Below are 23,994 nucleotides of genomic sequence, written 5' to 3'. Positions count from 1 at the left end.
TTTTGGCGATATTCTGCCAGAGGTGATTTCCATTCAAAAGAATCGAATGAAGGAAAATCGCCAATCACTGATATTTTTGGATTGCAATAGCTACAGCTATTAGCGATTTGTCAATACCGGCGATGCAATCACCAATAGCGAAATATCGTTCCATCACTACATACGTGAAATTTGACAGTTCTTCCCCAAAAATTCTTGAAGTGCTGCTGCAGGCAATCTGTTGAATTTATTTAGAAATTTGCTTTATAAATTGAATTTGTACTATTATTTCATGATAAAACAGTAACCAAAGATCCTGAATATCGTGTAATCATTGGAGTTTATTAGACAGAACCGCAAAAAGTACAAATATGGAGGATATATTTCATTGGTGCCGTGAAGGAAATTCGATACAAGTGCGCCTATGGCTGGAAGATACGGGCAATGATATGAATTTGGGGTATGAAAACAAAGGATTATAATCTTAAGATAATGTTGTGTAATTGTCTGCAAAGGGCACTAAATCACTTTGCTCCAAAATAACTAGCAGATGAGGGAGTATGAGATGATGAATGACGTCATGATTTATGTTTGATGGCCTCTAAAATTTGTAAAAATTTGCATATGACACACAGCGCCACCACAAATTAAGAACAACAATAAAATCTCCAGTATCAGATTTGTGCTCGGAGTAAATATTTATTATCTATAATTTACTGCAATTGACTGAATGGGCATGATCTCAAAATTTGTTAATCAGACCATCGCAGCATATTGGTACCAGATTTGAACATCTAGCCATCTAGCTGCATTGTATCAAATCCAATATTCATCTCACAGCTATTATGGTTAACTCGTTCCCGAGATGTTGTTGTTGTTGTTGTTGTAGCGATAAGGTTGCTGCCCGAAGACTTTGGGGAGTGTTATCGATGTGATGGTCCTTTGCCGGATATAGATATGGTACTCTCCGGTACCACAGCACCATTAAGGTGCTAGCCCGACCCTCTCGGGAACGATTTATGTGACCACATTAAACCTTCAGGCCATCCCATCCCTGCCCACCCCCAAGTTCCACGTGGAGCTTGGGGTCGCCAGAGCCTCGTCTGTTAGTGAAATAGGATTCGCCGCGGATAGGTGAGGTTGACAATTGGGTTTGGAGAAGCTATATATTCGCTGGTAACCTGAAGGGTTCCGCTACACAGCCCCTTGAATCTGGTATTTTAGTCGCCTCTTACGACAGGCATACCTACCGCGGGTATATTCTGATCCCCTAACCCGCTGGGGTTCTTTCCCGAGATGGTCGGGTTTGGAATCGGAACGTACCGGGTCTGCATCCGGCAAAGGACCATCAACATCGATAACACTCCCCAAGGCTTCAGGGGGTGTTTTTCTCGCTACAACAACATGGTTAACACGTTCAGTATGAGGGTTACACTAAAATAGGAATCCAATGTAGGAAACTCTGGGCACGCTTATGATAGGGACGGCTATCCCTGCTTTGTTGGATATAATTCCTCTGGACTTTCTGATCCAAAAATAAGCGTCTAATCAACGGATTTATACGCGGCCTGGAGAATCAACCATGAACACGACAAAATTTCTTCGAAAAGTAAATAAAAAAAATAGTGGAATTAAATTTTTTATTGGATCTGAAATCGGTGAATAGAAGAGGACATCCGACATTCACGGTCTAAGAAATAAAATTGAACTGGTTGTATTCGTTGCTCCACATTACAATTGAAAAGAGGTTTGGTGTCATGTGGGGACACATCGCATTCAGGACATATATTACGTGTCGGGATTGATTCTGGACAAGTAAGAGTTTAACCTGTTACAGTATCCGGAACAAAATGGGCCACGATGCGTCGCGTCACCCTTGGCAGTCTTTTTTCTTCGTCTGCAATGGTAGGATAATGTATATTGATAACAAGGTTCCCCGGGCGCCCTAGCACTGATTCTTGACGACAGACGTTTTGGACGTGTGGTGAAGAAGGTCATATAAAATATTTTCGCGCACAATAGTCTGCAGTCTGAAGGTTTATGTACCACGGTAACAGTTTCCCTCTAACTTATGGAAAAATTTTGACGTTAATCTAACTACTAAAGTAAAAATAATTGTTTACATAGATAAGAATGGAAGCTACGGACCCTTGTCTTACATAACAAAGCCATTATTTAAACACCGATTCTAATAACAGTTCGAAATAGTAATCTTACCAATGGCAGAATTCAATTCTACGTTTTGATCGAACAGAGCCTATGACAATATCGAGTATTTTTCCGTTAATTTGTGTAACCACTGGGGCGTTATGAATATTTTTTTGTTTTCCACAATACTTTATCCATTAAAAGATCTCTAATAATTGTTCTATCTATTTACTTTAGTGATGATCACGGCTTCAGTCCTCTTCATTGGTGTGCCAAGGAAGGACACACGAAATTGGTTGAAACTTTAATACAACGTGGAGCACGTGTAAATGCCACAAATATGGGCGATGATATTCCACTACATCTTGCCGCTGCGCATGGGCATCGCGATATAGTACAGATGGTAAATGAAACATATAAAGATGCACCCAAAATGTTGAAAATTATTAATAATCTTCCCCACTTAGCTTATACGTGAACGTTCTGATGTTAATGCTGTCAATGAACATGGCAATACACCACTTCACTATGCCTGCTTTTGGGGTTACGATATGATTTGCGAAGATCTAGTCAATGCTGGTTCCCTCGTATCAATAGCCAACAAGGATAACGATACACCACTGGATAAAGCAAAACCTGGTTTATCAAAACGTCTACACGATTTAGCTGAACGTAATGGTCATGATATTAAGAAAATAAGTTTTAAAGAACAAGCTTGGTTGGGTACGAAGACACGTTCTAGGGATGCAACATTATCGCGTTTCAAAGGAATTAATTTGGGTGAATTAGATTTGCATACGAAAATTGCTGTTACACCATCGGGTGAGACATGGCGTGGACGTTGGCAAAAGAATGATGTTATTGCAAAGGTTAGTAGGAAAAAAAAGTTGGTCAAATTTGATTTATGCACTAATGAACATTTTCTTTTAAATTCTAGATTTTGGCAGTGCGTCATTGTACAGCACGTATATCACGTGATTTCGATGAGGAATTTCCCAAATTGCGTATATTCTCTCATCCTAATATTTTGCCAATAATTGGAGCATGCAATCAACCGCCAAATCTAATAACTATTAGTCAAGTGAGTATTGAATGCTACTTTGCCACGCTAATTAACTCATTCAGCTATACTTAATCGTTTATTAAATATGTATATATTTTTTAGTTTATGACACGTGGTTCGCTGTTCAATTTGATTCATCGCGCTTCTGGTATTGTTGTGGACACAGCGCAAGCGGTGCGTTGCGCATTGGATATAGCGCGTGGCATGGCCTATTTACACTCCTTAGAGCGCATCATACCAACCTATCATCTGAATAGCCATCACGTCATGGTAAGTTACTTTAATTGTGTAGCTTCGTTATGACTTCGAGATCATTTTGGCACCAGCTGGGTATATATTCGGCAAAGCTGCGCGAACCTTCAAGACTATTTTGGGATCACTTTGGATTGTTCGAAATAAATTTTCGGGTCTACATTAAGATTATTTCTAAAGTATGATAGGGATAAGGTCGTTATAATTTTTGATGGTTTTAACACTTAACTACTGAAGCGTTATATAAAATAATACCAAATTATTTAATTTAATTTATTTATTATTACGACTGTTTAGGCCTAAAACTAAAACTACTAAGTACAATTCATTATTATAATCACTTATTGAATGGGGTTCCTGCCTTGGGTGGTGCCACTTTCCTAGATGTTCTGGTCTCCGCGACGGCAACCCCCCGACGGGTTTCATCGCGCCATGTTGCCAGGTCGCAAACCCAAATCATCCGGGTACCCCAATGCTTGCCCAAGGGCGCCCAGTCCCAAGGCCACAACAGCAATTGCGTCCTGGCCTTCCACAACCTAGGCGTAGTCACCCCTCACTTACCCCTAGAGTGGCGGCGTCACCCCTCATGCACTTCAGAATTCTGCAGTTCAACTGTAATGGACTAACTGGGAAGATTACGGAGATAGTCGATTTCATTAAGCGGCACAACATCCGCATTGCTGCGATTCAAGAGACTAAACTCACAGCAAGATCTGCATTGCAGACCTGCTCTGGTTATAATGTCCACAGGAAAGACCGCGAGAGCGGAAATGGAGGCGGCCTCGCGTTTATTATACAACACTCTGTGCAATATCATATATTTGATCCTGGCATCGACCGCAGTGACAATGTCTTAGAACGTCAAGGCCTATCTGTCCGGTCAGGCGATGCAAATCTAGAAATCATCAACATCTACATCCCTCCTGTCACCTGTTGCCCCAGTGGATACCGCCCTAATATCGAGGCCTTACTCACTGGCAACAATCGCATTATCTTAGGCGATTTCAATGCCCATCACGACCTATGGCATTCAAACTTGCGGGCGGACAGTAGGGGTGAGATGTTGGCGGATCAAATAGACGAAACGACGTTCTGCACAATAAACGGAGACGCCCCCACACGTATGGTAGGAAGCTGTCATAGCTCGCCAGATATCTCAATCGTGAGCGCAGAACTCGTAAACTGCGTCAACTGGCAGCCGATGGTAACATTGGCATCCGACCACCTGCCCATACTTATTTCGTTCGAGCGTACCGCCGACTTCATCGTCACCGAAAAACGCACTTTCATAAACTTCAAAAAAGGAAAGTGGGAAGAATATAAATCTGCAACAGACAGCAGCTTTGCTGCCCTCCCTATCCCGACTGATGCCCGCCAAGGGGAGCGTGCCTTCCGTAAGGTCATTGAATCCGCCTCGGCACATTTCATTCCCGCCGGGAGAATTCCCGAAATCCGGCCCACTTCCCGGCGGAGGCCGCGAGCTTAGCGAGGGAACGCGACCTTATAAGACAGCTTGATCCAGGCGACCCCCAAATAAGGGATATAAACCAACGCATCAGATTGCTTGTGGACGAACACAAGCGGGCGAAATGGGAAGAGCACCAACAAAGTTTCCATCGCCTTTGGCGATAAGGTGCTGTCGGATGCGAAAAAATGCGCGAGCGCTTTCTGCCGACAATATATAATGCATCCTACGGTCGACAAAGATAGACGGAGAGCCAATAGACACGCACATAAACACAAACTCAGCGCGTCACCAATTACCATCACCGCTAGAGAGGTTGAGGACGCCATTGGTCGCGCTAATCCATCCAAAGCAGTGGGCCCAGACGGCATAGCCATGCCGATGCTTAAAAACCTAGGGAAAAAGGGTTTCAAATATTTAGCGCATGTCTTCAACCTGTCTCTTTCCACCTTTGTGATACCCGAGAAATGGAAAATGGCCAAGGTGGTCCCGCTACTAAAGCCTGGGAAACCAGCTAACGTAGGTGGGTCATATCGTCCGATATCTCTCCTATCGCCAGTGGCAAAGACGCTTGAAGCCATTTTGCTCCCTTATTTCCAAGCACATTTGCAGCTAGCCCCTCATCAGCATGGCTTCAGAAAACTCCATAGCACTACCTCCGCGCTAAATGTCATTAGCACCCAGATAAATTGCGGTTTGAATCAATATCCCCACCATAGAACAGTACTCGTAGCGTTTGACCTATCAAAAGCTTTTGATACGGTCAACCATGGCTCGTTACTGCAAGACCTGGAAGGGTCCACCCTTCCCCCATGTCTTAAAAGGTGGACCGCAAATTATCTGGGTGGTCGGCAGGCATCGGTGCAATTCAGAAACGAAACATCAAAACAAAGGAGAATTAAACAAGGGGTGCCACATGGTGGTGTCCTATCCCCGCTTTTGTTTAATTTCTACATATATATGCTACCTTCACCACCGGAAGGAGTCACAATCGTTTCCTACGCCGATGACTGCACAATAATGGCCACAGGCCCAGGCCCAAAGATCGATGAGCTATGCAATAAAATAAACGGCTATCTCCCTGATCTCTCCAGTTTTTTCGCCTCGCGAAACCTGGCATTGTCACCGACTAAATCTTCCGCGACCTTATTTACAACATGGACGCCCCAAATGTCGACCATATTGAACATCCACGTCGATGGCACTACGCTACCGACTGTCCTACACCCCAAAATATTGGGTGTGACGTTTGATCAGGATCTACATTTTGGTGCGCACGCAACCGCAATTGTTCCAAGAATTCAGAGCCGTAATAAAATCCTCAAATCCCTTGCTGGCAGTACCTGGGGAAAAGATAAAGAAACGCTCTTGACCACATACAAAGCAATTATCCAGCCGATTACGTGCTACGCGTCACCCATATGGTCGCCAAGCCTAAAAACCACCCACTGGAAGAAACTACAGGCCTGCCAAAATACTGCTCTCAGAATCGCCACGGGCTGTATTCTTATGTCCCCAGAACACCATCTGCATAATGAGGCGAGAATACTCCCCATCAGGGAGAGAAATGAGATGCTGACCAAACAGTTTCTGTTGAATACCCAGAAACCTGGGCATCCCAACAGACATCTGATTGACGAACCAGCACCGCCTAGGGGCCTAAGGAGTCATCTCCGTAAGCATTTTGAGGAAATACGGCACCTGAGAACCCAGCCGTATGAAGCGGAAAAACACAAGCAGGTCCTTGGTGAACTCCATAGACAGGCGTCGGATCTTTATATCGGGAATTGCCCGGTGAATCCAGTACTTGAAGAAAAATATCCAGAACTCGCAGAAGAGGAACGCATACTCCCCAGGGAAACGCGTGTCACTCTTGCTCAACTTCGTTCTGGATACTGTAACAGGTTAAACTCTTACCTATCCAGAATCAACCCCGACATACAAAATGTATGCCCTGCTTGCAATGTGTCCCCACATGACACCAACCATCTCTTTAATTGTAATGTGGAACCAACGCCTCTAACACCCCTTTCCTTATGGTCCACCCCTGTTGAAACGGCAAGTTTCCTTGGACTCCCGTTAGAGGATATTGATGACAATTTGTGATCGGTCGCGGCTATTAGGTGGGGCGAGCATTGCTACAACAACAACAACATAATCACGTATTTCTATTGAATATGCTATTGGAATGTCATTTGATTCCGATCAGCATATTTACTAGCTTGACAAACGGACGAGTCTGTGAGCCACTCATTTAAGGGAGGTTGAAAAGGACGCGTTTCCAATCCTCCAGTGCTCCCAGCTTAAGGCAGCAATATTTGGAACTTATATTTTTCAATTATATTTGTATTTTAAGCTGTCGGAATGTATTAGTCTCCGATCAACACTGCTAAACATGTCTTTGGATGTTGGAAATTGGAAATAACGTGTATCCAATCACCCATCAACTTTGTTTAGGAAATACGCTGTCGGAATGCATGAAGATTCCGATCAGCATAGCTCAGCATATAATGGGAGGTTGAAAAGGACGTGTTTCCAATCCCCCCTGCTCAAACTTTTGTTTGCCCTTATTTTCGTTACACATCATATAATTTTAATGTTATATTAATGCTGACGGAACGCGAGTGATTCCGATCAGCTACAGTAAATATCGGCTGAAAATACCGAATTCCAGCGAAATTAGTTGTTGGAACTGTCTGGAGTTACAGGTGGCGACCGATTTTCTTATCCTTAGGGCCGGATGCATTGCATTACCATTCCCTTTTCGCGCTCCAGTATCGGATATATCATGTAAAACATAAAAGGAGAAACACTTTATCTTATTGGAAGGGGTTTACAATGCTCCAATAAACTTGTTTTAAAAGTATTGAAGTTATTACTACTTTTTTTGTGATTAGGAAGTTCATTGAAATATTTCAGGCCCTTATAAATTATATTTTGCTTGTCCACTTCTGTTTTGAAAAGAGGTAATCTAAAATTATTGTTTTCTCTGATTACGTATGAATGTGCATCATTTACATATATAAGCTTTTTGCCGAGGTATGTTGGTTGTTGTTGTTGTTGTAGCAATGCTCGCTCCACCTAATAGCCGCGACCGATCACAAATTGTCATCAATATCCTCTAACGGGAGTCCAAGGAAACTTGCCGTTTCAACAGGGGTGGACCATAAGGAAAGGGGTGTTAGAGGCGTTGGTTCCACATTACAATTAAAGAGATGGTTGGTGTCATGTGGGGACACATTGCAAGCGGGGCATACATTTTGTATGTCGGGGTTGATTCTGGATAGGTAAGAGTTTAACCTGTTACAGTATCCAGAACGAAGTTGAGCAAGAGTGGCACGCGTTTCCCTGGGGAGTATGCGTTCCTCTTCTGCGAGTTCTGGATATTTTTCTTCAAGTACTGGATTCACCGGGCAATTCCCGACATAAAGGTCCGACGCCTGTCTATGGAGTTCACCAAGGACCTGCTTGTGTTTTTTCGCTTCATATGGCTGGGTTCTCAGGTGCCGTATTTCCTCAAAATGCTCACGGAGATGACTCCTTAGGCCCCTAGGCGGTGCTGGTTCGTCAATCAGATGTCTGTTGGGATGCCCAGGTTTCTGGGTATTCAACAGAAACTGTTTGGTCAGCATCTCATTTCTCTCCCTGATGGGGAGTATTCTCGCCTCATTATGCAGATGGTGTTCTGGGGACATAAGAAGACAGCCCGTGGTGATTCTGAGAGCAGTATTTTGGCAGGCCTGTAGTTTCTTCCAGTGGGTGGTTTTTAGGCTTGGCGACCATATGGGTGACGCGTAGCACGTAATCGGCTGGCTAATTGCTTTGTATGTGGTCAAGAGCGTTTCTTTATCTTTTCCCCAGGTACTGCCAGCAAGGGATTTGAGGATTTTATTACGGCTCTGAATTCTTGGAACAATTGCGGTTGCGTGCGCACCAAAATGTAGATCCTGATCAAACGTCACACCCAAGATTTTGGGGTGTAGGACAGTCGGTAGCGTAGTGCCATCGACGTGGATGTTCAATATGGTCGACATTTGGGGCGTCCATGTTGTAAATAAGGTCGCGGAAGATTTAGTCGGTGACAATGCCAGGTTTCGCGAAGCGAAAAAACTGGAGAGATCAGGGAGATAGCCGTTTATTTTATTGCATAGCTCATCGATCTCTGGGCCTGGGCCTGTGGCCATTATTGTGCAGTCATCGGCGTAGGAAACGATTGTGACTCCTTCCGGTGGTGAAGGTAGCTTAGATATGTAGAAATTGAACAAAAGCGGGGATAGGACACCACCCTGTGGCACCCCTTGTTTAATTCTCCTTTGTTTTGATGTTTCGTTTCTGAATTGCACCGATGCCTGCCGACCACCCAGATAATTTGCGGTCCACCTTTTAAGACATGGCGGAAGGGTAGACCCTTCCAGGTCTTGCAGTAACGAGCCATGGTTGACCGTATCAAAAGCTTTTGATAGGTCTAACGCTACGAGTACTGTTCTATGGTGGGGATATTGATTCAAACCGCAATTTATATGGGTGCTAATGATATTTACCGCGGAGGTAGTGCTATGGAGTTTTCTGAAGCCATGCTGATGAGGGGCTAGCTGCAAATGTGCTTGGAAATAAGGGAGCAAAATGGCTTCAAGCGTCTTTGCCACTGGCGATAGGAGAGATATCGGACGATATGACTCACCTACGTTAGCTGGTTTCCCAGGCTTTAGTAGCGGGACCACCTTGGCCATTTTCCATTTCTCGGGTATGACAAAGGTGGAAAGAGACAGGTTGAAGACATGCGCTAAATATTTGAAACCCTCTTTCCCTAGGTTTTTAAGCATCGGCATGGCTATGCCGTCTGGGCCCACTGCTTTGGATGGTTTAGCGCGACCAATGGCGTCCTCAACCTCTCTAGCGGTGATGGTAATTGGTGACGCGCTGAGTTTGTGTTTATGTGCGTGTCGATTGGCTCTCCGTCTATCTTTGTCGACCGTAGGATGCATTATATATTGTCGGCAGAAAGCGCTCGCGCATTTTTTCGCATCCGAGAGCACCTTATCACCAAAGGCGATGGAAACTTTGTCTTTGTGCTTAGTCGGATTCGATAGGGACTTTACGGTGGACCAAAGTTTACCTACACCGGTAGAGAGGTTACAACCTCTTAGGTGCTCTTCCCATTTCGCCCGCTTGTGTTCGTCCACAAGCAATCTGATGCGTTGGTTTATATCCCTTATTTGGGGGTCGCCTGGATCAAGTTGTCTTATAAGGTCGCGTTCCCTCGCTAAGCTCGCGGCCTCCGCCGGGAAGTGGGGCCGGATTTCGGGAATTCTCCCGGCGGAAATGAAATGTGCCGAGGCGGATTCAATGACCTTACGGAAGGCACGCTCCCCTTGGCGGGCATCAGTCGGGATAGGGAGGGCAGCAAAACTGCTGTCTGTTGCAGATTTATATTCTTCCCACTATCCTTTTTTGAAGTTTATGAAAGTGCGTTTTTCGGTGACGATGAAGTCGGCGGTACGCTCGAACGAAATAAGTATGAGCAGGTGGTCGGATGCCAATGTTACCATCGGCTGCCAGTTGACGCAGTTTACGAGTTCTGCGCTCACGATTTAGATATCTGGCGAGCTATGACAGCTTCCTACCATACGTGTGGGGGCGTCTCCGTTTATTGTGCAGAACGTCGTTTCGTCTATTTGATCCGCCAACATCTCACCCCTACTGTCCGCCCGCAAGTTTGAATGCCATAGGTCGTGATGGGCATTGAAATCGCCTAAGATAATGCGATTGTTGCCAGTGAGTAAGGCCTCGATATTAGGGCGGTATCCACTGGGGCAACAGGTGACAGGAGGGATGTAGATGTTGATGATTTCTAGATTTGCATCGCCTGACCGGAGAGATAGGCCTTGACGTTCTAAGACATTGTCCCTGCGGTCGATGCCAGGATAAAATATATAACATTGCACAGAGTGGTGTATAATAAACGCGAGGCCGCCTCCATTTCCGCTCTCGCGGTCTTTCCTGTGGACATTATAACCAGAGCAGGTCTGCAATGCGGATGTTGTGCCGCTTCATGAAATCGACTATCTCGGTAATCTTCCCAGTTAGTCCATTACAGTTGAACTGCAGAATTCTGAAGTGCATGAGGGGTGACGTCGCCACTCTAGGGGTAAGTGACGGGTGACTACGCCCAGGTTGTGGAAGGCCAGGACGCAATTGCTGTTGTGGCCTTGGGACTGGGCGCCCTTGGGCAAGCATTGGGGTACCCGGATGATTTGGGTTTGCGACCTGGCAGCATGGCGCGATGAAACCCGTCGAGGGGTTGCCGTCGCGGAGACCAGAACATCTAGGAAAGTGGCACCACCCAAGGCAGGAGCTGCATTGAGCGGATGTCGCAAACCTATATATTCTGTGCTGGCAGACGGTGCAAACGGAGGCAGAGACTAAGAGTCTGTTTCCCTGACCTGCACGATTGCTGCCAGAAAAGAGGGGGGGGGGGGGGGAAGAAGACGGGGGCAGGGGCTGATGCTCAGCACTGCTACCAGCTCTACTACGAAGGTAGTAGTTATGAGTGGTATCAGCTGTTTGAGTTGTTGGCGCCTTGGGGCGCGAGCAGCAGCGGGTACTTGTTGTGGCTTGCTGAGCAGCGAAGCTGCTGGAAGGTAGTGGGGATACGTTTAGGCGTAGACTGCGGGACGCCCTTGGGCGTGAGCAGCAAGGAGCCACAAAATATTTATAAAAGTTACGTGGACGTCGGGTTTTGGGATCAAGCCCAGAACAACCTGTCCGATGCAACCATCCCTTGCACGAGACACACTGAACAGAGTATGACCGTCCTAAAAAGATTCTTTTCTGGCAAATGCAGCAAAACCATTTCTCAGGATCGGGGTCAGGAGACGGACCCGGATTGGGTTCGATACCTTCCCGGAGTAAGAGAATATGTAGCAGTCCTGCTGCAAGGAGCTGCTGGGAGGATGACAATTTGTGGGAGGGACGAAACAAATTAAATGGGGTCACACTGAAATGACAGTCCTTGGTCGGGAAAAATCCCGAGTCGCTCCGGTACATAGAACCGACTGCCTTGGGAAGCGTATGTTGGTAATTTACCGTGCTTGATATTAAATACAAATTCCATGTGTGGTAGACTATAAGCTGTTTTATACTCAACCAGTTGAGTGCTTCTATCATGTTAATAGTGGGAGTATCATACCTCATGTTTAATATAAATCTCATAGCTTTATATGGCATAACTTGTAGCTTATCTACCTGAGCTTCATTGGCAATAAAGAATATTGTGGGACAATGTATGAAATGCGGCTCTATGATGGATTTATACACTTTCATTTTGTATTTTCTACTGATAAATTTGCATGACCTCTTCCAAAAACCAATTTTTTTTGCCTATTTTGGCAACTATATAATCAATATGATCATTAAATTTTAATTTGTTACCAATCTGAACCCCTAAGTACATGAAAGTTTTAACTTCGTTAATGTTTGAGTTCATTATTTTTAGCTCGATATTACAAGATTCCTTGTTCATTGCTCAGGATATGACTATAAAATGGGTTTTATTAACATTAAGTTTAAGCTTATTGTTACAAATCCACAAATGTATAGGGAGTTCAAGTCTTCCTGTATTTTGCTTCTAGCTAACATGATATCCATTTCACTTACTTCGAGCAATGCGTCATCCCCAAACAGCCTTATTTTACTATGTTTTAGCACAGAAGATATATCATTTATATATATTGTGACGAATATTAGCAACACTAAGGGATACTATCATCTCTAAGCCGATACTGAGCAGTGACTTGTATGCACATAACCAAATTAATCATTATGTCTACACATATGTCCATACAAGCAGCGGAGAGCAACGCACAAACACATGCATATATCTGAGATACTCCCAAAAGTAGGCAATTATTTGCGCAAGTATCACTCACATATACACGCGCATATGAGAAGCTATACACGTGCATCTGTGGTTATAATTTTATAGCTGGGAACTAAGTAAATTCTGGAAACGCCTAGAAGTATGGAACGAGGAAATCGAAGAGTATAAAAGAGTGCAATCTGAGCAATCATAGTCAGTTTAATTTAAGCACGCTATCTGTCGAGAAGTAGTAGTGTTATTGTGAAGTACTTGAATAAAGGTCATTTTGCATTATTGAATAGTGGAGTTATTTATTCAACAGTTATTGATTTGAACGTTAGTAGAAGGTTGCAAATAAGAGGAATTGCACTAAATTCGTTACGATTGGTGGCAGAAGAGGAATTATTGAATAAATTCCGAAGATTTTGAATACAACTTGGACATGGCAAAGTTGAGTGAATTAAGGATCCAGCAACTGAAGGAGTTGGAGAGCCGTGGATTGAATAAAACCGACAATAAGATCGAACTTCAAGCACGGCTACGAGACGCTATGGAGTCGGAAGGAATTAATGTGGACGATGATGTCTTTCATCCTGATGGGGACGAGACAACAACAAAAATTGAAGAGAAAAACGAAACATCGCAGACAGTTACGAGCACATACTTGAACATGATTTTGGCTGCAATATCTGCTCAAACATCGACAATGGCATCTCAACTGGAATCACAGGAGACACGTATAACATCCAAGATGGAAACTCAACTGGAAGAACAGAAGACATATATGGCATCCAAGATGTCATACCAACTGGAAGAACAGAAGACATATATGGCATCACAACTGGAAGAACATAAGACATATATGACATCTCAGTTGGCTGAGCAGTTGAAAGCACAGGAGGATCGCACATCCTCGCAGCTGGAGGCACAGGAAACAAAATTCTCATCGCAGCTGGTGGTTTTTAGTGAAATACAAGATAAAATAGAGACCGAGATGGATGCTTTGAAAGATCGGATACAGGAGTTACAATTGAACGGTCCAATCACTTCAACGTCTTTTCTGAAGGTAAAATCCCCCATACTTCCAAGCAAATTTGCAGCTAGCCTGTCATCAGCATGGCTTCAGAAAACTCCATAGCACCACCACCGCGCTAAATGCCATCAGCACCCAGATAAATTTCGGTTTAAATCAAAACCCCCACCATAGAACAGTACTCGTAGCGCTAGACCTATCAATAGCTTTTTATACGGTCAACCATGGCACGTTACTGTAAGACCTGGAAGGGTCTACCCTTCCCCCATGTCTTAAAAGGTTGACCGCAAATTATCTGAGTGGTCGGCAGGCATCGGTGCAATTTAGAAACGAAACATCAAAACCAAGAAGAATTAAACAAGGCGTGCCACAGGGTGGTGTCCTATCCCCACTTTTGTTTAATTTCTACATATCTAAGCTACCTTCACCACCAGAAGGAGTCACTATCGTTTCATACGCCGATGACTACACAATAATGGCCACAGGCCCAGGCTCACAGATCGATAAGCTCTGCAACAGAATAAACGGCTACCTCCCTGATCTCTCCAGCTTTTTCGCCTCGCGAAACCTGGCGTTATCACCGACTAAATCTTCCGCGACCTTATTTACAACATGGACGTCTCAAATGTCGACCATTTTGAACATCCACGTCGATGGCACTACGCTACCGACTGTCATACACCCCAAAATCTTGGGTGTGACGTTTAATCAGGATCTACATTTTGGTGAGCACGCAGCCGCAATTGTTCCGAAAATCCAGAGCCGTAATAAAATCCTCAAATCCCTTACAGGCAGTACCTGGGGAAAAGGTAAAGAAACGCTCATTACTACATACAAAGCAATTGGCCAGACGTTTACGTGCTACGCGTCACCCATATGGTCGCCAAGCCTAAAAATTACCCACTGGAAGAAGCTACAGGCCTGCCAAAATACAGCTCTCAGAATCACCACGGGCTGCCTTATGTCCCCAAAACACCATCTACATAATGAGGCGAGAATACTCCCCATCAGGGAGAGAAATGAGATGCTGACCAAACAGTTTCTGTTGAATACCCAGACACCTGGGCATCCCAACAGACATCTGATTGATGAGCCAACACCGCCTAGGGGCTTAAGGAGTCATCTCCGTAAGCATTTTGAGGAAATTCGGCACCTGAGAACGCAGCCGTGTGAAGCAAAAAAACACAAGCAGGTCTTTGGTGAACTCCACAAACAGGCGTCGGACCTTTATGTCAGGAATTGCCCGGTGAATCCAGCACTCAAAGAAAAGTACCCAAAACTTGTGGAAGAGGAACACGTACTCTCCAGGTAAACGCGTGTCACTCTTGCTCAACATCGTTCTGGATCCTGTAACAGGTTAAACTCTTACCTATCCAGAATCAAGCCCGACATAAAAAATTTATGCCCCGCTTGCAATGTGTCCCCACATGACACCAACCATCTCTTTAATTGTAATGTGGAACCAACGCCTCTAACACCCCTTTCATTATGGTCCACCCCTGTTGAAACAGCAAGTTTCCTTGGACTCCCGTTAGAGGATATTGATGGAAATTTGTGATCGGTCGCGGCTGTTAGGTGGGGCGAAGCACTGCTACAACAACAACAACAACAACATACGCAAACCCAAAACCTACATTCACAGAAACGGTATCACATGCTATGATTCAGGAAACAGCATCGCTTCTGTGTAAGCCAGAGTTCAAAGCACGCCGTGTGGAGGTAGAAAGGCCAGACTGGGTGAACACAATATTGGAGGCACTGAAAGGACCGCAAAAGTGGAGTGAAAGAGTTATCAAATGCTTCAAATGCGGGAAGCCCGGTCACATTGCACGTCATTGCGATCTTGATCCTAGTGGTTGCAACAGCATGGGTGGTCTTAATAACAAAGCTGGAGGGGATGAGCATAAAATGAAGCAAAAAAACACAAGCAGGTCCTTGGTGAACTCCACAAACAGGCGTCGGACCTTTATGTCAGGAATTGCCCGGTGAATCCAGTACTCAAAGAAAAGTACCCAAAACTTGTGGAAGAGGAACACATACTCTCCAGGTAAACGCGTGTCACTCTTGCTCAACTTCGTTCTGGATACTGTAACAGGTTAAACTCTTACCTATCCAGAATCAAGCCCGACATAAAAAATTTATGCCCCGCTTGCAATGTGTCCCCACATGACACCAACCATCTCTTTAATTGTAATGTGGAACCTACGCCTCTAACACCCCTTTCATTATGGTCCACCCCTGTTGAAACAGCAAGTTTCCTTGGACTCCCGTTAGAGGATATTGATGGCAATTTGTGATCGGTCGCGGCTGTTAGGTGGGGCGAAGCACTGCTACAACAACAACAGCAACAACAACATACGCAAACCCAAAACCTACATTCACAGAAGCGGTATCACATGCTCTGATTCAGGAAACAGCATCGCTTCTGTGTAAGCCAGAGTTCAAAGCACCCCGTGTGGAGGTAGAAAGGCCAGACTGGGTGAACACAATATTGGAGGCACTGAAAGGATCGCAAAAGTGGAGTGAAAGAGTTATCAAATGCTTCAAATGCGGGAAGTCCGGTCACATTGCACGTCATTGCGATCTTGATTCTAGTGGTTGCAACAGCATGGGTGGTCTTAATAACAAAGCTGGAGGGGATGAGCAAGAGCGAGTAACATGTAGAAATCGAGAGCTAGCTCCAGCTATTGAATATCCTGTGATATCTGTGTCGCAAATTGGAAGAAACTCGAGCAGTCTTACCGTCAAAGGAAATGTGGATGGCAAGGAGCGTGCACTGACTGTAGATACGGGCGCATCTCATTCCTTAATCCGATCTGATTTGGCCAACAGGAGAGTAAAGCCATTACCTGGAGCAAGGTTGCATACGGTTACTGGCGAGTATAACCAAGTCCAGGGAGAAGTGGTATGTGAAGTCATAATTGGGAAGGTCACGGTTCTACACAAATTCGTTGTGGCGGAGATCGTTGATGAAGTCATTTTGGGAGTGGACTTCTTAGTTTACCATGACATCAGGATCGATATGCGGAGAAGGATTATGCGCTATGACAACCAGGATGTGCCACTTAACTTCAGTTTGGAGAAAGGGTTCAGCAGTAAGCGAGTGCTGGCGGAGGAGATTCGACAGAGACCACAAAAGTCAAGGAAAGTAGATCGGGCAAAGGTTGATGGAAGGAATGGGGCAAACAGATCAAAACCGAAGGTACCTGCGAGAGAAACACTGGTTTTGAAAACCCCTAATGGACGCACTAAAACGAACGAAAGAATTCCTCAGAAAGAATGCAAGGGTGGTTTCAAACCAGGGAAAACGATACTGATTATGTGAAGCCAATCCGTCAAGAGCAAGCTTTACAAAGTAGTTCATTTGCCAAACAACAGAGTGCGAGGAAACGATCCAGGATATTGAGTAGTAAGATGAAACGCAGGTACCATGAGAACAATAATTCGGAAGGTTTCTTGGAAGGAGATTTGGTACTGTTATACAACCATCACCGGCGGAAAGGTGTTCCATCCAAATTTCGGTGCAGTTGGGAAGGACCGTACAAAGTTGTGAAGAAGATCAGTGATACCATCTACCGCATACAAATCATTGGGAAACCATGAAATAGAAGAGTGGTTCATTTGGAGATGCTAGCGGCGTTTAGAACAGGAAATTTGTCTGATCTGGACGATCAGACTTAGGTGGAGGATAGTGTGACAAATATTAGCAACACTAAGGGATACTATCATCTCTAAGCCGATACTGAGCAGTGACTTGTATGCACATAACCAAATTAATCATTATGTATACACATATGTCTATACAAGCAGCGGAGAGCAACGCACAAACACATGCATATATCTGAGATACTCCAAAAAGTAGGCAATTATTTGTGCAAGTATCACTCACATATACACGCGCATATGAGAAGCTATACACGTGCATCTGTAGTTATAATTTTATACTGCGAACTAAGTAAATTCTGGAAACACCTAGAAGTATGGAACGAGGAAATAGAAGAGTATTAAATAGCGCAATCTGTGCAATCATAGTCAGTTTGATTTAAGCACGCTATCTGTCGAGAAGTATTAGTGTTATTGTGAAGTACTTGGATAAAGGCCATTTTCCATTATTGAATAGTGGAGTTATTTATTCAACAGTTTAGTGATTTGAACGTTAGTAGAAGGTTGAAAATAAGAGGAATTGCCTAAAAAGCTCTGAAACCACTGCAGATCGTTGCCCCTAATTCCAATTTTTTCTAATTTTTTAATCATTATATTTTTGTCTATAGTTTCAAATGCTCTCTCTCTTTAAGTCGGCAAAAACGGTAAGTATACTTTTCTTTTGGTTTAGTTCTTCTTTCCAACTCGATATTACGTAATTTAAAGCCGTTTCAAAGAGTGCCCTTCTCTGAAACCGGACTGTTCTTTAATTAGTATTTTATTTATTTGCAAGTAACTCACGAGCTGATTATTTACTACTGTTTCTAGAATTTTTTTCGATATTCGGCAACGTGTTGATCGGTCTAAGATCTTCTACCTTTAATGAATTTTTTACCTTCTTTATTGTTACTATTGGTGATATTTTCCATGCGTCGGGCATTATTCCCTCTAATAATGATTTATTTATGATATCCGCATAGAAATGATCCATGTATGACACCGAATCTTTAATTACTCCTTAAGATAGTAAATTTGTCCCTCCGATTTTATTTTTTAACCTTTTAGCTACCAATATAGCATCATCAACCGTAATTTCTTAACTTAATAATTTCGAATTCATTCTGAGCAGAGTGCAAAATGGCAACGACACCAACTTGAAAAGATCTTGAACTACTTCCGAAATTGTTATATAAATAATCACGTACGAAACTGAGGAGTGGGGGCGGGATGGCTGTTGTTGTTGTTGTATTAACGACACAGACACTCCCCAAATGTTTTGAGGAGTGTTATCGATGCTTATGCTCCTTTGCCGGTGGCAGATCCGGCACGTTCCTGTGACAAGCACCATTAAGTCGGGAACGATCAATATGACCACATTAAAATTTATAGCCCATTCCGTCCAATCGTTCCCATCATGGTCAGGCTAGTACCTTAATGGTGCTTGTTACCGGAACGTACCGGTATCCGGAAAAGGACCACCAACATCGATAAGACACCCAAAAACAGTAGGGGAGTGTCTTTATCGTTAATACAACAACAACAACAACTGCCATTCCGCCTCCACCCCCAGTTCCTTCTCGACCAGGATTATTTAAGATAGACGTTTATTATTTCAATATTATATATTTTATACTTTCGAAGTTATTTAAGGGTAATTTCGAAACTATTTTGGTATTATTCCCGTATCAGTGATGGGCAAAATTCCTGGCTCCTTGAGCAGTCCTGGGGGCCTACTCTGTATTGCGATGCGAAAGAAAAAATACGCGAAATCGCAAAATCGGTACTCTGTATCTTGACATTCGCATGTATATTTTGACTTTCGCATTCACATTTTGCCCATTCGCAATTTTTCTCCCTTTTCGCATTGCCGGCACTCTGTAAAGCGAAAGCGAATGTCAAACAGCATTCATTTTCGCATTTTTCTTGCTACAAGTAATAGGCATTCGCATTGTTCAAATATGTAAGCATTAATTGATGATTTTATAAATTGATATCTTTATATTCATTTAAAAATATATAGGACAACTCAAAAAACAAAAGAAACACAAAAGCAACAATTTGTAATCCTAGTGGACTTAAAATACATAAATAAATAACAAATCGAAACCACTTTTTTATAAAGCATTTCTATTTGAAATCATGTCATTTTTTATTTGTTCTCGGATACAACTAGCAATATTTCCCATTCTATGATTTTCCACATATTTATCACGTTCACTGCTTCCAGTTCAATTTCTGAACTGGGAGGATTTCTTCATTTAAATCAATCCTTTCTTCATTTAAATCGTTCCATAATGCTACAGAATCCTTTTTTTAATTTGTTCAACAAAAATTAATCGTTTGCCGAAATTGTAATCGCCTTGTTTCTTTTGTTCTCTTTCTTTGAGTTTGGTCAGTGATGCATACTCAAGGAAAAAATTAGCGAAAAATAAAAAAGCGACATTGTTAGCGATGCGATAGCGCTACAGAGTTCCAATTACCTTTCGCATCGCAATTTATTTTCGCATCGCACTGCCTTTCGCATCGCAATACAGAGTAGGCCCCCTGGATCCAGCAAGTTCTGTGCTAGGGCAGTGGTTAATTTGATTTGCGGGGAAATTAAGTCAGCGTATATCCTCTTCCATCTTATTTATCGCAACAATACATGAATACTCTCAAGTTGATTTGTTCACAAGTTTCGCTATCTAAACAATGATGTTATCTGTGATTATTGACTTCATGCTTTATTTTTTTTATGTTATGATCATACCTAGATTTAAGAATTATATGTATTTTTGCTGTTCCAAATGAGCCGTTTATTTTGAAAGTGGCATAAGTCATTTCCAACTCATGGTCTTAAATGCATTGTTATTTTTGAACGAATGCATATATAGATGGTTCTACAATTATAAAATAATAATAAGAATTGCATCTTTTGGATATTGGACTCTAACAAACTGGAGGCGAGGAGAGATACAAACAAATTATCACTGAACCTAAACGACATGAAATGACTTATGCCACTTTCAAAATAAACGGCTCATATACTGTTGTACTATAAGAGATCATAGATCTTATTGTACTTATGTGACTTATCAATAAATGAAATGAAAATGAAACAAGGCTATTTGTCGCTCCCAATGCAATTCCAAAAGCATGCCAAAGATAAGCCGTACTTATAACGAAACTATCCTTCAAATATTTAGTGCTAATTCTAGATTGAATTTTACATAAAATGTTCTAAATTTTAACATTCTTTTTCTGTTCAAATCCCATTTAGATCGATGATGATCTAACAGCGCGAATCAATATGGGCGATGCAAAATTCTCATTTCAAGAGAAAGGACGCATTTATCAACCAGCTTGGATGTCACCGGAAGCATTGCAACGTAAACAGGCGGATAGAAATTGGGAAGCATGCGATATGTGGAGTTTTGCAATAATTTTATGGGAATTGACAACACGCGAAGTGCCTTTTGCCGAATGGTCGCCCATGGAATGTGGCATGAAAATTGCTCTAGAAGGTTTGCGTGTTAAAATACCACCAGGCACATCGCCGCACATGGCTAAACTGATAACAATTTGTATGAATGAAGATGCAGGCAAACGACCGAAATTCGATATGGTTATACCGATTTTAGATAAAATGAAGCGATAAGTTTAGAACGAGAAAGAATTTATTTTGAATACGCATGTTTTTTTTATTACTGCTGCACAAAATCCGACGATTTGTTATAAACAAAATCAATAAGTAATTGTCGGAGTGACTCAATTGTAGCAAAATGCCAGTTTAATCACTTTTAGATTAACATTTGTAACGCAGCGAACATATATTTTACATGAATTTCATATCAAAACCAATATGCATTGAACCAGACCCCCTCAGATTTTGATGACATTTTGCATACAGGTACACTTTACCTGTACAAACACAACCTCATTTTTATAAATTGCATTTTTGAAAAATTGTGGGCGTAGCAAGGTGTCAAAGTTGTGAAAAATGCGTGAAGAATGACGGTAATAGGTACTTTTGAGCTGTGATACTACGGAATGGCTCAAACGATTTCAAAGATCTTGGTACCATTGGAAAGGTATTCGAATCGGCTTTCGAAAATATACACTCTAAAAAATTTTTAATACACTGAAAAAATTTTTTGTTTTCTAAAATAAAATTTTAAACTTGAAAAAAACTTCAAAGGCCAAACGCTTTAAAATAAAATATATTTTTTTAGAAAGGTCCAATTTTAAGTAAATGCATCGCTTTATTTTCGATATTATGGTACTTTTGAGCTGTGATAACTACGGTATGGCTCAAACGATTTCGAAGATCTTGATACCATTGGAAAGGTATTCGAATCGGCTTTTGAAAATATACACTGTAAAAATATGTTATTACACTGAAAAATTGTTTGTTTCAAAAATAAAATTTTAAACTTGGAACTGAACTGATTTTAATGATCTTGCTACCATTAGGAAGGTATTCAAATAGGCTTTCGAAACCGTGTAGTGTAAGAATTTTTATTTCGCTGAAAAACCATTTTTTTAAGTATTAAAAAACTAAACCTGGAAAAAATTACAAAGATCAAGCATTTAAAAACAAAAAAAAAATGTCTCAGTGTACGATTTCGACAGCCGATTCGAATACCTTTCCAATGGTATTAAGATCTTTGAAATCGGTTGAGTCGTTCCGTAGTTATCACAGCTCAAAAGTACCTATTACCGTAATTTGTCACGCATTTTTCCCAACTTTGACAATTTTTCAAAAATGCAATTTCTAAAAATGAGGTGGTGTTTGTATAAGTAAAGTGTACCTCTATGCAAAATTTCATCAAAATCTGAGGGGGTCGGGTTCAAAATGTGCCTTTTTTATAGGTTTTTATATGAAATTCATCCTATGTAAGACGCTGCCTGCAGCTATGCTGTTTATGAAAAGTAAAAGTGCCTAAAATCGTTTAAATCTTTGACTAACGAAATACATGAATTTATACTAAAATGTTTATACTAAGTAAAGAAAGATGCACAAAAATTATTTTGTATTTTGCAAGTTAAATTTTTGATGACTTACAAATGCCACATTTTTTATAATAATGCTCATTAATATGTACGTTTTCATATTCAGATTTTTATTGAGCCCTAGTAAAAACGTTATTGTTGTATATATAACAATTTCAAGTCAATTAAATGTATTGTAGGAAATTCTCCTTTGTAGAAATTGTTAAGCTTCTCTCACTGTCTACTTAAACCAGCTAATTAAATATTAATTCAATTTTTTTTATATCTTTGCAAGTGTACTAAAATGTGCTATTGTATTTCAAAAAGCAATATTAACTAATCTCTCAATGAACAAAGCATTAAATAAAGCTATTTACCTGGTGCTCTATTAATATTTATACTACCGCTGTTGTATTTCGCATTAATTATACTACTTTTAAATTTCTTTTATATATCTGTGTTATTTATTTTTTGTACTTCTTATCACCAATTATTATTTTCAATTATTGATGTTATATTTTTGATATTTTTATATAAATAAATTTTATTTAAAATATATAACAAAATAAAATATTTAATATATGTAGACTTTTTAAGTTAAGACATGTTTCTTTTTTATTTCGGTAAGATTTGGGCAGCCCATTCTGTTGTTGTGGTAGCGCTAAGGACACTCCCCGAAGGCCTTGGGAAGTGTTATCGCTGTTGATGGTCCTTTGCCGGATGCAGATCCGTTACGTTCCGGTAACAAGCATCATTGCGGTACCATCCCGACCATATCGGGAACGATTTAGTATGACCACATGCAACTTTCAAGGCCATCCCGCCCTGCCACCCCCTAGATCCAAGAGGAATTTGGGGTTACCAGAGCCTAGGCTGTTAAAGTAACAGGTTTCGCCACGGGTAGGTGAGGTTGACAATTGGGTTGGAGAATATTTTGCGCTGGCAACACCTTGAAAGGGTTGCGCTACACAACCTCTTTATTCAATTTGGTATTTTAGTCGCCTCCTATGACAAGCATACCTGCCCATTCTGTAATCCAGTTTTATATTCCACTCTAATTTATTAGCATTGTTCTTACTAATCCAATTTTTAAAAAAGCGAAAGAACTCCTACCATTGAAAAAAAGCCCTCAGATGAATTCTCTTCTCAGATACGGACATGACAAACGATTAACGGACAACGATTTCAGTGATAACAATAGTGCCCAAAAATCCAAGCCTGGGGATTCAAGGGGCTGTGTAGCGCAATCCTTCAGGTTGCCAGCGCAATATACAGCTTCTCCAAACCCAATTGTCAACCTCACCTATCCGCGGCGAATCCTGTTTCACTAACAGACGAGGCTCTGGTGACCCTAAGCTCCTCATGGAACTTGGGGGTGGGGATGGAGGGATGGCCTGAAGGTTTAATGTGGCCATATAAATCGTTCCCGACATGGTCGGCCCAGCACCTTAATGATGCTGTGTTACCGGAGCGTACCGGATCTGTATCTGGCAAAGGACCATCACATCGATAACACTCCGCAAAGACTTCGGGGAGCAACCTTATCGCTACACCAACACGGGAACAATTTATATGGCCACATA

General features: G+C 42.1%; 1 protein-coding gene across 1 annotated transcript; it reads left to right on the top strand.

Moving 5' to 3' along the window:
* Window positions 1-149: 149 nt before the first annotated feature.
* Ilk (integrin linked kinase) lies at window positions 150-23,012 on the top strand. Its single transcript, XM_067786962.1, has 6 exons — window positions 150-439; window positions 2,365-2,530; window positions 2,595-2,996; window positions 3,065-3,208; window positions 3,293-3,460; window positions 20,700-23,012. Exons 1-6 carry the CDS (start codon window positions 351-353, stop codon window positions 21,075-21,077), a joined length of 1,347 nt encoding a protein of 448 aa, XP_067643063.1. The 5' UTR covers window positions 150-350; the 3' UTR covers window positions 21,078-23,012.
* The last annotated feature ends 982 nt before the right edge of the window (window positions 23,013-23,994 follow it).

The sequence above is a fragment of the Eurosta solidaginis genome, chromosome 5 (assembly GCF_040869045.1).
Source record: "Eurosta solidaginis isolate ZX-2024a chromosome 5, ASM4086904v1, whole genome shotgun sequence".
Taxonomy (NCBI): Eukaryota; Metazoa; Arthropoda; class Insecta; order Diptera; family Tephritidae; genus Eurosta; species Eurosta solidaginis.
This window is presented reverse-complemented; position numbering and strand designations above follow the sequence as displayed.

Coding starts and splice junctions, on each gene's coding strand:
- Ilk (XM_067786962.1), top strand. CDS start 351: ATGGAGGATATATTTCATTGGTGCCGTGAAGGAAATTCGATACAAGTG. Junction 2,531..2,594: donor ATCGCGATATAGTACAGATG/GTAAATGAAACA, acceptor TTCCCCACTTAG/CTTATACGTGAACGTTCTGA. Junction 2,997..3,064: donor AGAATGATGTTATTGCAAAG/GTTAGTAGGAAA, acceptor TTTAAATTCTAG/ATTTTGGCAGTGCGTCATTG.